This window comes from Cydia pomonella, chromosome 8 (assembly GCF_033807575.1).
Source record: "Cydia pomonella isolate Wapato2018A chromosome 8, ilCydPomo1, whole genome shotgun sequence".
NCBI lineage: Eukaryota > Metazoa > Arthropoda > Insecta > Lepidoptera > Tortricidae > Cydia > Cydia pomonella.
The window spans coordinates 11,342,826-11,358,129 of NC_084710.1; the positions used below are offsets into that span (position 1 = coordinate 11,342,826).

Consider the following 15,304-nt stretch of genomic DNA (forward strand, 5'->3'; position numbering starts at 1 on the left):
TTCTACGAAATTCGTATATAAGCGAGGAAGGAACGGAGAGAAATCGTAGTCAGTCGTCGAGTGATCCAGCAACAAGAAGCCTCAAGAAAACCAAGAAGAAGCCAACCGGAAGAGAACCAGAAGCGGTTCAATCGCGTAGTAGGGATTGTAGGAGTATTTTTATACCTTTGTATCGCGTGTAATAAAAGTCAGTTTGTGCGAAACAGTAGTTTATTTAGCTATCTCCTCGCGCATCGTATTCGCTCCTCTTCACGCGGCGACGTAGAGGGCCGTGGTCACGGTTTTGGCAGTAGGAGTGGTGGCGACAGCCCGGTGCCTTCTCCATTGAGCTATCGTCGGCAGATATAGCGCCGCGGGCTGCTATATTTTCCTGGTCCTTCGAGCACCGGATCAACTGTCAGCCCATCAAGACCGTCGAGATCAGCTTCTACTCTGCGTGAAGAACCCCATCGTTTCACATCGTCAAGATGCCGATAATTCGGACCAAGAAGGCTACGTCGGTACAGAGCGACGAAGACAGGCAGCGTTTCCTAGAAGAAGGCGCGGCGGCGGCCCAACATCGTGAGGTTGCCCGCGAACACGCTGAGAGGACTGAGGACGCCGACGCGGAGCGCCCTCCCCTCCCCCCTGGCGAGTCGGCCGACGCGGCAGCGGTCACCCATCGAGCTGCTAGCGCGGAACCGTTAGGCGCAGCGGCTACATTATCGATCGACGACGTCTACCAGAGGCCACCGAGGTCTCCCTCGCAAGATACGATGTTGCTATGGCGAAGGGACCTGAACAAACGCCTGCGACGTCTTGCGAGACCTACACCGATCCCGTTACGTCATTCGAAGACAGTGGTTAAAGACGTTACCACATCGCAACGACCGAAGGATACTCCAAAGGAGGCGAGCACTCCGGGTAGGCACACCCGTGCGCAGTCCGTGTGCTCACAAGCGAGTACCGTCATCGAGGCCAGACTCTCGCAAGCCGAGCTGGAGGCGAGCGAGCGGCTAGCGGAGATTCAGAAGAAGGAGCTGCAGTTAGAAGCCGAGTTAGTGAAGAAGAGGCTGGAAGCCCAGAAGCTGCAAATTCGTGCAGAAGCCAGTGAATCCGACGCGGCATCCGATAGGAGCGAAATCGGACCGCAACACCAGCGCATCCTGACATGGATCGACGAATCGCAGGACAAGACGCTAACCGAGCCCGTCAAGTCCAAGAAGAGGTTAGCCAACGAGCCCCCACCGGATTACGAGACTCCAAGGCGCTCCACGCGGGAAGAGAGGCATATTCGACGTCGCTCACCGAGCCGCGAGGACCGTCGGCGATCGTTATCGCCACCGATCGAGCCACGTACGCCGCACACGGAGCGTACACAGCTCACTCAGGAAGGAACCGTAGCGGAGTCTATGTTGCAGTTATTCGAGAAGATGCAAATGGCGGCTCGACCGGCACCGAAGGATATCTTCGAACTACCTCACTTCTACGGAGATGTGAGTGAGTGGCGAAGTTTCTACAACACGTACACCGAGACGTCGAGAAGATATAAGTTTACCGACTACGAGAACGTCGCTCGACTGCGTATGGCGCTACGCGGGGACGCGAAGACATGTGTGTCACACGTCCTATCGACCGCAACTCGTCCAGATATGATTATTCGAATACTGAAAAAGCAGTTTGGTCGGAGCGAAGTATTGCTAGACAGAGCAATCGAAGATTTGCGCAAGCTGCCAGCGTTGGGACCTACAGCGAACGATCTCAACAGCTTCGCAATCAAAATTATGAACATAGTGTCCACTATTATGGATATAGATCGGAGACACTACGCCGACAACCCGTTGCTGATTCGCGAAGTAACGGACCGGTTATCGCCCCATATTCGAAGCAGGTGGTGCGACTACGCACGCAATCATCGTGATACCGACGAACCCGAGATCCTGCAACTTGCTGACTTTCTGATGGAGGAAAGTGAACAAGAAATGGCGTTTTGTCATGCCCGCGCAGCCCCGAGGCGTGCGCAGGTACCGTCAGCAGCACCGAACGCGCGCGCGACCGGCACTCGTACGAATACATCCGCGCCGCGTTATCCGATTCCCGCTACCACAACCGGAGGTCGATACGCCACAGCACAGAAGGTGACGTATGCGACGCGTCAAGCCAGTACATCGAAGTCGACGTGCCTGTATTGCGGCGGCAATCATTCAACGCCGGAATGTCGCAAGCTAGCCGCACAGAGCATAGGCGCAAGATGGGAGTGGGCAAAACTCAACCGAATATGCTATAGGTGCATGGACGCGAAGCACCTCAAAATACAGTGCAAGGCGAAAGGGTGCGGTGTGGCAGGCTGTCCGCACGTGCATCATCGTCTGCTCCACGCGGAGACGACGCAGGAGCTCCGTGATAATACCGCGATGGCGATGACTCATGCTACGCAACGAGCGGCCGTAGCGCGAGTTACTACAGCATCGATCGAGCCGACGGCGGCACAAGAGCCGCAATCTACGCAAGTTACGCCACGAGAGGACAACGAACCACGAGTCTACGTGTCATCGACCCCGAACTACAACGTGTTGTTGAAAGTGTTGCCTGTAACGGTAACAGGCCCGCAAGGAACAGCGCATATTTTCGCTTTTATCGACGACGGATCGACATTGTCGATGATCGATCAAGATGTTGCTGATGAGATAGGTGCAGTGGGTCAAGACGAGCCGTTATGTATTCGAGGAATAAGGAATCTCAAGCACACGTCGATAACACAGACTGTTAAGGCCACCGTGAGACCGGCGAAAGGAGGTACCGAACACGAGATTACCGTCAAGACCGTAGATGGCCTAGGAATCAGGTCACAGTCGCTCAATAAGGAGCAACTACTCAAATATAAACATCTGGCGGACTTAGGCGACGAATGCTACGTCGGAACAGGCGTACCACAGATGTTAATCGGAGGTGATTATAGTCACTTGATTACACCGACGGAAATCAGGCAGGGCGGCGAGAACGAGCCGTGCGCTATGAAAACACCACTAGGTTGGGCGTTTTTCGGTAGAATGCCACGCATCATTCGTACGAACGAGCAAACCGTGTTACACTGCCGTATGGGGGATGAAGATCTCAACGAGCAAGTGAAGAAACATTGGTCGATCGAGGCGTTAGGCGTAACGCAAAAGGAGAACGTGAGTCCGAGCGATCAACGAGCCATCGATATATTTAATAAAACCGTGAGAAAAGTTGGAAATCGCTACGAGGTTGGCCAGCTATGGGCGTCAGACGACGTGAAGCTACCACCGAGCTACGCTATGGCGCGTTCAAGATTACATAGCTTGGAAACGAGAATGCGTCGCGACAAGGACTTCGCAGAGGACTACGAAGCCCAGATTCAGAAGTTGCTGAAAAAAGGATATGCCGAGCGTATTATGGAACCACCGCAAACCGATAAGACTTGGTTTTTGCCGCACTTTAGTGTTTTTAATTTGAATAAAGGCAAAGGAAGAGCCGTATTCGATTGTGCCGCGAAAAGTCAAGGAAATAGTCTGAACGACTATATTTTAGCGGGACCAGACCTGCTAAAAAGCCTACTGGGTATACTACTGAGGTTTCGCGAATGGAGCTTCGCAGTAGTAGCAGATATACAGGAGATGTTTCTGCAAATCCAGATTCGAGCCGAAGACCAGCAGAGCCAGCTATTCTTGTGGCGAGGTACGAGAAGAGACATGGAGCCGCAAGTCTACAAGCTAAACAGAGTTTGTTTCGGAAACGTATCATCACCGTTTCTCGCGCATTCAGTGCGCAATCGTAACGCAACCGACAACGAGGACAAGTATCCAGAGGCGGTCTACGATATACACAATAATCATTACATGGATGATTATGTGGCGTCCTACAAGACTGAAGATGAGCTACTGAGAGTGTCATCGCAGGTACGAGACTCTCACGCCGAGGGAAACTTTCACCTACGAGGCTACGCGAGCAACAGCGAGCGACTGTTAGCGAGCATCGAGCCAGAGCTTCACGCACAAGAACCGACGCATCTAGGCGAGAAGCAACAGACCGTTCTAGGAATGACTTGGGATCCTAGCACCGATACTCTAGGATACAATACGAAGATGCTGCGCGTACCGGACGCAGTAAAGAATCACGAGCGATCACCGACGAAACGAGAGTTACTCAGCGCGATTATGTCAATTTACGACCCGATGGGACTTATCGCTCAATTCGTGATAAGCGCGAAGATAATATTTCAGCGAGTTTGGTCAAAAGGAACGGATTGGGACGCACCGCTACCATACCAAGAAGCTGAAGACTTTTTTCAGTGGCTGAATGCACTGAAACATGTAGCTACGCTACGCATACCGCGACAGTACGAGACACCGAGAGCTGCTACGAAATATACTCTGCATATTTTCACCGACGCGTCAACGGAAGCATATTGCGCTGCAGCATATTGGCGCATAGAAAACTCAGAGCAAGAGGTTCGAGTAAGTTTAGCAGCGGGCAAAAGCAGAGTTTGTCCACTGAAGGTACTATCCGTACCGAAATTGGAGCTAACAGCGGCAGTCATCGGAGTACGGTTAGCAGAAACGATTTGCAACGAGCAACGATACGACATCGACGAAGTGATTTATTGGACGGATTCAAGAGTCCTACTAGGATGGATCAAAGACGACGCACGAAATTATAAGCCATTCGTATCACATCGATTAGCCGAGATCACCGAGAAATCGAATCGTCAAGCATGGAGATATGTACCGACCGATCTTAATCCGGCAGACCGTGCTACACGAGGCAAGCCTACAAGGAGGACGACAGATCCAGCCGGGAGACGTGGTCATCATCGCTGAACCCAATGGACCTCGCAGCGTATGGCCCAAAGGAGTCGTCGAGGTCGTCTATCCAGGCCCCGATGGACGGGTCCGCTCCGCAGACGTCAGGACGAGGCACGGGACGCTACGCAGGCCGAGCTGCAGACTGGCGGTCATCGCGTCGCAACCCATGCACCAGGAGTCTTCGACTGCGGGGACAAAATGTTAGCGACGCGACCAGAAACTTAGATGACGCTAAGATTAATTAAGTTGAAATACGATTAAGGCTGTATTCGAAATAAAGATTTTATCCGTTAGGTAGGGCAAAGATATAATTAGATTGTTATTAGACATAAGAATTATGTAATCGTTCGTTATATCAGGTATTATTCGATATTTAGGTCACGCAAACCCTAAATCCCAATTCCTTATTCGAAGAGCGAGATGAACGAAGGAATAAGAAAATAAAGAAAACTTATTCATTGGTTCATAATTATAGCCAATCACATGCAAATAAAGACAAGGAAAGGTAAAAAACAGCGAGACAGAAAATCTCGATCGTGATTGGTCAGTCAATTTCCCGTACAGAATTCGATTACGCTCAGTTGTACTATGAGACGCATATATTTAGGTTATTATCGCAGTAATTACTTTAATTAGACTAATGAATGTTACATATAATCGTAGAGCGTGAATTGCTTAACACCCTAATATAGGTCATATTATCGTAATCCTAGCTATTAGATAATAGCATGCCGTAAACCGTCGAGAAACGGGCTATTGTTCCGAGTGCGGACGAACAATAGGCTTTGTATTCGTGGAGTAAGCAAGTCGGACAGGTGTTATTGTTTTGTTTCACTGACCTAGTAACCGAGTTAGCGTGTTATGCAATATTTAAGTCAATAATTAGATATTTGTGAGAATTATAGTTATGTAAACGATAACGAGATAACACGATTTAACCCGAACAAAGCCGAATCAAGTAACCGACCAATCAGAGGGCTTGATTCAGAACGAATCGAAACGCGTCTTATCTCCTTATCGTAAGGGTGTTCCTTTTCTACGAAATTCGTATATAAGCGAGGAAGGAACGGAGAGAAATCGTAGTCAGTCGTCGAGTGATCCAGCAACAAGAAGCCTCAAGAAAACCAAGAAGAAGCCAACCGGAAGAGAACCAGAAGCGGTTCAATCGCGTAGTAGGGATTGTAGGAGTATTTTTATACCTTTGTATCGCGTGTAATAAAAGTCAGTTTGTGCGAAACAGTAGTTTATTTAGCTATCTCCTCGCGCATCGTATTCGCTCCTCTTCACGCGGCGACGTAGAGGGCCGTGGTCACGGTTTTGGCAGTAGGAGTGGTGGCGACAGCCCGGTGCCTTCTCCATTGAGCTATCGTCGGCAGATATAGCGCCGCGGGCTGCTATAGTCCTATAATATTTATTTATTTATTCTTAATAAAATGATAATAGAGAGTTTTTCAGTCGAGTACCGTGTTTAGGCAATGAAGCTTGCTGAGTTACCTTAGTAAGTTACGAGATTGAAAAGCTTGATTATATCACTATTGTATACAATACTTTTTCTACGAGTCATCTAAAAGAATACTTTTTTTTTTACTATAAACCCTAAATAATTAATGATAATTGCTAAGTATCTCAGTAGACAAAAATGTAATACAAAAGACGCACAAAGTCAAACCCGTTTAGTCTTTCCTATGGGAGCACGGCGGCATGTAAATGGTAATTTTTTTTATAATTGACTGCAGTATATCGAAAGGAATATAATACTTGACCGGGACCAAGGTACATCCTTAAGCTATGTCCACAAGAGAGGTATGGGCATTGTGAATGTCATCTCGCTTTGTGTGGTAGGGCACAGCACAGCGGATGTTATTCCAGATCTAGAGCAGAGCCCAACTAGGAAAGTACCTCCACCTTACAGAAAACCGTAGCCAAATAACCCTACTCATAGTGTTGTGGTCCTGCCGGTGAGTAAGGTTGCCAGAGCTCAACGAGGGGAGGGAGGGTTGTTAGGGTCGGCAACGCGCATGTAACTCCTCTGGAGTTGCAGGCGTACATAGGTTACGGAGACTGCTTACCATCAGGCGGGCCGTATGCTTGTTTGCCACCGACGTAGTATGAAAAAAAATATGAGTTGGGAGCCCATACATGAAAAGTACGCAATTATGGTTTGGTATACGAAATCTTAATTTAACTATTACAGTCGACAAGTAGAAAAAACCGTTTACCATTGAATCGATTTTGGAATAGGTTTTTTCGTAACTTTTCGTAAGAGTTTGCTGTTTGGACGTTTCAGCCCGCTGTGTCGGATTGTCTACTTTTATTTAAAAAAAAATATACGCAAATAAATTTTCGTATATATGTTACAAAACACCTCGAAGCGCTTTTTACACTGAGCTGAGCTTAATGTAAAAATAATATAGACATTATTTTTTATCGAATTGGTGGACCTTTAAACAACCTTTCTCTTTGTAGAAGGATTAAATGCACAACCTAACATAAAAGACCTAATGGACCGGCTAAAATGCTTCCTACGCGGGGATTGCTAAAGGTGTTTGGTAGATAGTAACATTGTTCAGCTTAAATTCACAGGTGAAAATTGCCCCTTATCTGATCTCGGAATAATATCACATTCCTTTTTTCATTTTTCCGTCTCTGCTAGAAACGCCCGGCTTGAAAGTACTCTTTGAATTTCAAAATGTTACAGGGGTCAAAGTTGTTGTTAACCACTCGTGCTAATATTGTTACCCGAGCAAGCGAAAGATTCCAAAATTGAACCACGAGCATAGAGAGTGGTTCGAAAAGTGGAATCTTGAGCGTTGTGAGGGTTCAAGGTACGAGGGTGAAACAAACTTTGCCTCCGAGTGAAACACAAAAAAATTCCCTACACCAACGCGAGGAAACTACTAACTGAGAAATACCAGGATTTTTTTAAATCAAATCCAAATGAACCTACTAACAAAATAATCATTAAAAATCATCATTTCAAAGTCCATTCTACTAGCTAATATAAGACTACAAAAAAAACGGGCACCTACTCAGATAAGGTTTTTACTATTTTCTACTGTTCTAAAGTAGGACAATGACATTCTAAAGGTTTAAAAGCGGGATCGGTTACGGTTTTCTTACAATAAGATACCTATTTTTCAGTTTCATACAAAAAAAATACATTTTATTTTTTTCTGCTTAAAATAAGCCTTATTTTGAAAAAAATTATATAACATTTTTTATTTCTTATATCATTTTCAACCGAAGAGCAATTTTTAAAATAGGATTTTTGGAAAAAAATGCGAATGTCCATTTTTTATTCATTTCGATCCACTGTGCGTAAGCGCTTTTCGCTATTTATACCTGAATAGTTGGTATTTATACTAGGACTAGCTACCAGGTAATTGATCAATATAAAATGTCAACCTACATCAATTGGTATTTAGTTGCGCTTTGCGCTCCATATAGTGGGAGTACGCAAACACCTGCCTTTACCTACTTAGCTTAGCTTGCTAACTATAGTGTTATTTGATAACATCTACCTAATGACGAACCATATAAAAAAATAAATGTGACTTATGAATTGGAATAGCTTGTAAGTTAGTACTACATAGATTTAGCGCTATCGTTTCAGGTAGAAGTTTAAATAAACAAGTAACCAACAAAAATATTTTTTGCCAACTATGCTTTCTCTCTTTTGTATGTTTATCAAGAACTCCTCGAGACCTTTCAAATGATCCTAAACTTAATGTGTTTACGGTTTCCCATCGAAGAGTTCCTTTGGCTTTGCAGTCGAAAGGTCTGCATCATCGGATCAGTTCCATGTTAGCATATTGCATTGTCATCGAAAATACAGAGGTAGGCTAAATTTTATCTAAAGCAGACACCGAGAAGTGGTTCAAATTTAAGTTACAATATTTAACACGTATACACATTAAACATATACAGCGTGTAATTTTGTTACGACCACATAATCAAAGGGCAGTTAGTTTAGTCTGTAATTAACACACTTTCATAGGTTTTATAAAAAATGGACGACTTTTATTTTTTTATACAAAATAATTCAGCAAGCAATGTATACTACTTTGTTTTAACTTAAAACGTCCCATTAATGACGCGACGTCACAACTGTCACAAGTAATCATGATGTACGAAATACATTGCCGCTCGAAAAAGATTCAAAAATTAATTATACTCTGGTAGTGAAGACTAAACTAATAAAATCTTTCCGAATAGTTTTATAGCACTAAAACCTACGTCTAGTTTAAGTTTGAGGTTATATATAACTGAAGTAGATGTCATATGTTTATGTCACTTTTTCTTTAATATATGACATCTATTTCTATTTAATATTGATATATTGTAGTGTGGCTACTTTAAAAAACAATAAAATAATTCGATTTGACACAAAATATGTAATAAAATAATTTGATTTTTTCCCAAAATTGTATACTAAAAGTGTGTAAAAAAATATTAATAGTTGCCACCTCAGTGTTATTACTTTTTGAAAAGGAAATCATGAAAATATGTTTTTTGCTACCATATCAAACGAGGATAAAAAATCAAGCCAGTCAAACATCTTGCAATGACCCCAATAGAAACATTTTAACAATATCGCCAGCCTCTTATTAATTTTACTTTAAAATTGTGTAATTATATTATATCACAGTATTTTGGTATTCCCTGTTATATGTCATGCTATCTCGTCTATAATTCTCGTCGTAATTTAAGGACGAAAATGGCTAGGAAATGCTGACTACACCAATTCTTACTATTCTGAGGTGAATTATTAATATTCAGCAACGATACCATACTACCATAGCATCACTCTATGAAGGTTTCATTGTCAACATTTTTCGAATAACATGAAAGCGGAGGTTTAGCTTTTATTTTTGGTAAAATAAATAGAATCGTGTTTTAGTTTTGTTTGAATTGCAGCATGACCCATTGTCTAAAATATATTGTTCAGCAAAAATGACAAAGGAAAATATTGTTAGGTATTTTAATTATTTTTGTCAAATATATTCACGAGAACGTCAACTAAGTCGAGATTTTGGCTGGCTGGTCGGAATACTTGGAATATCAGATGACAGACTCATCCGTAAAAACTAGTGCGCCCTCCAACTCTGTCGACCTATGGATCCTGTAAATGATCACGTCGACTGCCACACACTGTCTGAAAAACGAATCTGTGAGTTTTTCGTGGTCGAAGCATTAGGATATTAAGTTGTGATTTTGTTTAAAGTTAACCCTGTCTAAAGTTACCAGGCTGACAGTTCAAAAATGACAATGGAATGTCAGTCTTACTCATCGAAAATAGAACACATGTTTGAAGTGCTACATGTGGGAAATATATATCCCTTAGCCTGGTAAAGGGTTAAGAAGCATTTTTTCAAGAATGAGCAAGACTATACACGGCTTGCTCATTCTTTGCCATGTTTTAATGGCTATTTCGCAATGTGCATATTATGCAATAGTTCTTATAGTAATGAAACGGCCAAGCCACATATTTGAGTAAGATATAGTTTGTGAAGTTAGGACTTGTAGAGTTAGAAGCTTGGCTCTACATGAGATCTGATAACTTTTTGACAGTGCATGGGAGCCATACGGTATCGTCTTGGCAACATTTTACATGAAACTGATTTTGGTGGTATTGACTTAATTTTGTAAGTTGCTTATGATAAGATTTTTTTTTATTTCATTCCGTTTTCTTTCTTTTTTTTGGGGCATATTTCTTACACATCAGTGGATTCTTTTTTCATAGCCCTCTTTCTATCTTTGCATCTCAGACTCAAATCTTTTATTTGATCTAGCATGAAATTATGTTTGTATGAGAAAACAATTCAAACTTCCACCCCCTAATTTAAAGGGTGGGTCCTGAAATATGTATTTTATAGATTATTACAAGGAGTCCTTATCAAACAAAGTCTCATACAAACTTCCATTCTCTAGTTTAAGCGGCTGGGGGCTATTTTTGGGCTATTAAGAGTTCCATGTTTTAGGATTTTTTTTTGTTTGCATGCTAAAACTAGCGTATCTACATACCTAATTTTAGCTTTCTAAGAATTTTGATGATCATCAGTGAATGAGTCAGTGACGAAATCGGTTTTTTAGAAATAAATCTAAATTGTAAGAGCTATGCAATTGAAACTTTTTGTATTTTAATAAGTCATCGACATCATATCCCAAGAAATTTGTTTATCTGGAATAATTCAAACCGAAGTAATGAGGATTAAAAAAACAACGAAGCGCTTCGAGAAAAGGTAGGCAGTGCCCTTGCACTTCGAATAGGATGTCTTAGCCAGGGCACTACCGTGCCCCCAAATAATTTGGTAATAGCTGAAAAACAGATTCTACGTTATAAAGCAACAAACAGCAAATAGTAAAAAGGTCATAAAACATGAATGAGCATCTCAACTAGGCCAGAAAAAAAGATAATGTAAACGCGAACAGCTACGAGTACGTAACGTAAGCTACTAAACACATATTACAATGTAATAATATTACGACGTCACGGCAATACGAACGATCGTTGGAATAAATGAATGTTAGCGATATTTACCAATGGAAATTGTTCCTGAAATTGGCTTTTCACGTTTTGTTTCATTACATTACCACATACATATTTTCGATTCTGGCAGGTTTCATTGTCGTATAATTAGACAAAACAATGATCAATTTAATAATCAACCCCACATTAGACATTTTGACATAGATATGTATACATATTTTAATTACAATTACGTGATGCCTGTTTTTCTATTACTATGTATTATAATGTATAGTATATTATATTATGTATAGTATATTTTTTAGTAGATGATTTTATTTTATTTCTAGGTTTAATTTTAGTTTTAAGGGTCTAGCAGGCTAAGCGAACAAGAAGTGCCCCCAACGACGGATTTTGTCGATATTTCTGGTAGTGTACTGTTAGGTCCTAAGGACCCTCCATGCTTAACATCAGACCTCGATTCTCTTTTGTTTGCGAGTTATTCAGGATAACGTAAAATAATTAGGGTATCATTGAAAGTGTCATATTTTATAAACGATTCAAGTTACGTGAACCAAACAAAATTATATTTGATAACAATAAAAAAAAACTACAAAATGAATATTTTTTACCAGCATCCTGTCCTTAAACTTCATTGCAAAAAATAAAAATATTTTTTTCCTTCCAATTTTTTTTTTTACTTTTCGCGGAGGTACACCTCCAAAAAAAATATGCATGAGTAGCCACTAATTCCCACTACATACACATATAAAAATATTTGCACAAATGTTCGTGCTTCATATCAAAAAAAAAACGATTCTCCAATAAGTAGTCACTGGCATTATATGTACAGATAGAAGTACCGGTATCAGCGTAATTCGTCCCATTCGTTTTTCGTTCATTTCTTATGTCCGTCTCATTCTGTGTTCGTCACTCATTCTTTATTCGTCTCGATCGCTATACGTCCCTATCGTCTTAAGTCCAATTATGTAACCTGTCTCTTTCTTAATAAGTCTTTTTCGTTTTTCGTCACGGTCTTCCTAGGACTATGTCTTTGTTTGTGTCTCTCGTTTTTGGTATCATTCGCACTTTATCTTTAGTCACTTTCGTTATTCGTCTCACTCTTTTTTTGTCTTTAGTGGTAACTCGTTACGTTCTTTTTTGGGCACGTTCGCTAATCGTCCGGTACTACGTAGGTCTTAGTTGCTATTCATATCTCCTCCGGATCGGAATTGATAAACAAATTGAAGTTTAGGGGACATATACAGAACGGAAAAAAAATGAGGGCCCTGAAGGGTCTGGGACTTAGATACCTAAGATAGCTAATTTTTCTCAAGATAAACATTATTTCATTTGAAAAAAATAACTGCAATCATAGCGACCGAGACGCAAAACGAATGTAACGATCTTAGAATTAGACTGAAAATGAATGAGACTAATCACGAATGTGACCAATAACGAATGCATGAAAAAAAATGAGACGAATAAGTGAATGAGACCAAAATCGAAAGGGAATAATTAAGAATGAGTCATAGGAAGACCGTGACGAAAAACGAAAAAGACTTATTAAGAAAGAGACAGGTTACATAATTGGACTTAAGACGATAGGGACGTATAGCGATAGAGACGAATAAAGAATGAGTGACGAACACAGAATGAGACGGACATAAGAAATGAACGAAAAACGAATGGGACGAATTACGCTGATACCGGTACTTCTATCTGTACATATAATGCCAGTGACTACTTATTGGAGAATCGTTTTTTTTTTGACATGAAGCACGAACATTTGTGCAAATATTTTTATATGTGTATGTAGTGGGAATTAGTGGCTACTCATGCATATTTTTTTTGGAGGTGTACCTCCGCGAAAAGTAAAAAAAAAATTGGAAGGAAAAAAATATTTTTATTTTTTGCAATGAAGTTTAAGGACAGGATGCTGGTAAAAAATATGCATTTTGTAGTTTTTTTTATTGTTATCAAATATAATTTCGTTTGGTTCACGTAACTTGAATCGTTTATAAAATATGACACTTTCAATGATACCCTAATTATTTTATGTTATCCTGAATAACTCGCAAACAAAAGAGAATCGAGGTCTGATGTTAAGCATGGAGGATCCTTAGGACCTAACAGTACACTACCAGAAATATCGACAAAATCCGTCGTTGGGGGCACTTCTTGTTCGCTTAGCCTGCTAGACCCTTTGTAATATTATATTTTAGTTTAGTTAGTCAATATAGATTGTTTAAGAGCTTTATTAGAATAAAGACAGCAGTTACTTAATAAATAATTCGTAGGTAACTTTTAATCAGGCTTTAAAGCAAATTAAACATCATAGCGGAAAGTACGAGTAACATTGCATAAGGTAATTAACCCTTAGCGTGACAAGATTTCGGTCGGTTGATTAAGTAAAGTGAATTATTATTTAATTAATTAAAATAAATTTATCATTCCAACAACTCAAAAATGACGTGCGACGTGCTTAAAAAATGGTAGAGTAAATGATTACTTCACGTGCATTCAAGTGTCTTGAGGCGCCATTATGAATTATAACCTTTTAAATGCATCGCTACAAATTAAAATCAGTTAAATCCATGCAAAATCACATTTAATAGGAATAAACCTGACACTGGCGTACTTTATTGAGGGCTTGAAGTTTAATTACCTATGTTGCTTTGATAGTGACGAGTTTGGTATGTAATGTTCTAACACAACGATTGACGTCAGATGTTTTTATTGTCTCAGAAATGATCGGCATGAATGGCATAACACGTCGCGGCACCATGACGAGCTGCGTGAGCCGCCTGCAGCGAGCGCCGACGTGCTCGTCGTGCGCCTCCACACGTCGCGCGCCAGCCTCTCGTGCTGCGCCCCCGCCGGTGCGCGCGCTCTCCGTGCGCACGCACTTTAATTAGACTGAGGAAAGGAACTGCATAAACGTTACAAAAATCTGACTTTTCAAAAACTGGGCGGCAGTAAAATAGCTACGGCTTATTAACATATTAATCTCAGACTTACTGCTATGTAATAAGCTACACGTTTACCTACTTATGAAGTGGGCTTTATTTTTGTATTATGAGGTAGTCACAAGACCCCGAAAGAGTAAACACGGCTTAATTGTAAAGTAAGGCTGATACATTATACGATGCACTGGCAACCTAATTGGCTATTAGACTGCCTGATGGTATTCAGGAAAGGAAGCTAAGTAGGTAGGAAGCATTCACTAGCTTTGCAACGAACATAATAAATACTTAATATTTTTAAGTTGGCTATTTAAATATGTCATTAGTATGTTAAGATTAGAACTATAGTGTAAAGTGATCTACAATGTAAATATACACTGATAATATAAATAAGCCAAAACATAAAGATCGTGTTCGACTGTAAACGTATGTGCTGATCGATTATTTTCTCGTGCAAGAACCGTACGTGTATACCTACAGATCCCGTGTACATCTATACCTACTTGTATTCATCGCTTGTTGCCGCCTGTTCCCAGCGTCAGTATTTATTTTTTAAGAAAAAAAAAACATTAGCTCTTGAAAAAGCTTGCTCATCCCTCTCACTTTACGATAATCTCTACTCTTGTTTCTTTTATTTTGTACAGAATATATTTATACAGTATAATACTGTGTCTTTATTTATGATATTTAATGTTTTGATGCGTTAATAAAAGTCAACACAGATTTTTATTTATAAGGCGGTTAATTAATTAAAGGAGAATATGAGACGGTTAATAAAACTGGCTGTTAACTGAGGAAAAAAATATGGCGTTCAAAAGGGCTATAAAGATTCACGATCTTTTGTACTGTTATATTTGTATTCCACATTTTTACTTGGTTTGATCCTTCACAGGGAACTCAACTAATACAGTATTGCCTTCAAGCTACCTGTAGCCTTCATAGAACCCTATCTTCCGATAACAGCGGTGCAGGAAATCTTAGTTGTGGTAAACGAATAATTAGTACCCGACTACTAAGGTATCGATTTCATTATTAACAACTACGTGAATATACCTACAGTATAT

At 41.0% G+C, this 15,304-nt stretch overlaps 1 protein-coding gene across 1 annotated transcript in view; it reads left to right on the forward strand.

The window, feature by feature from the left end:
- The window catches only part of LOC133520581 (RYamide receptor-like), a 91,087-nt gene extending 76,576 nt beyond the window's left edge, over positions 1–14,511 (forward strand). The window contains exon 7 of the mRNA XM_061855088.1: positions 14,023–14,511. Coding sequence (XP_061711072.1) covers positions 14,023–14,192 — 170 coding nt within the window. The 3' untranslated portion in view covers positions 14,193–14,511. The remainder of the gene's footprint in view (positions 1–14,022) is intronic.
- Positions 14,512–15,304: the final 793 nt, after the last annotated feature.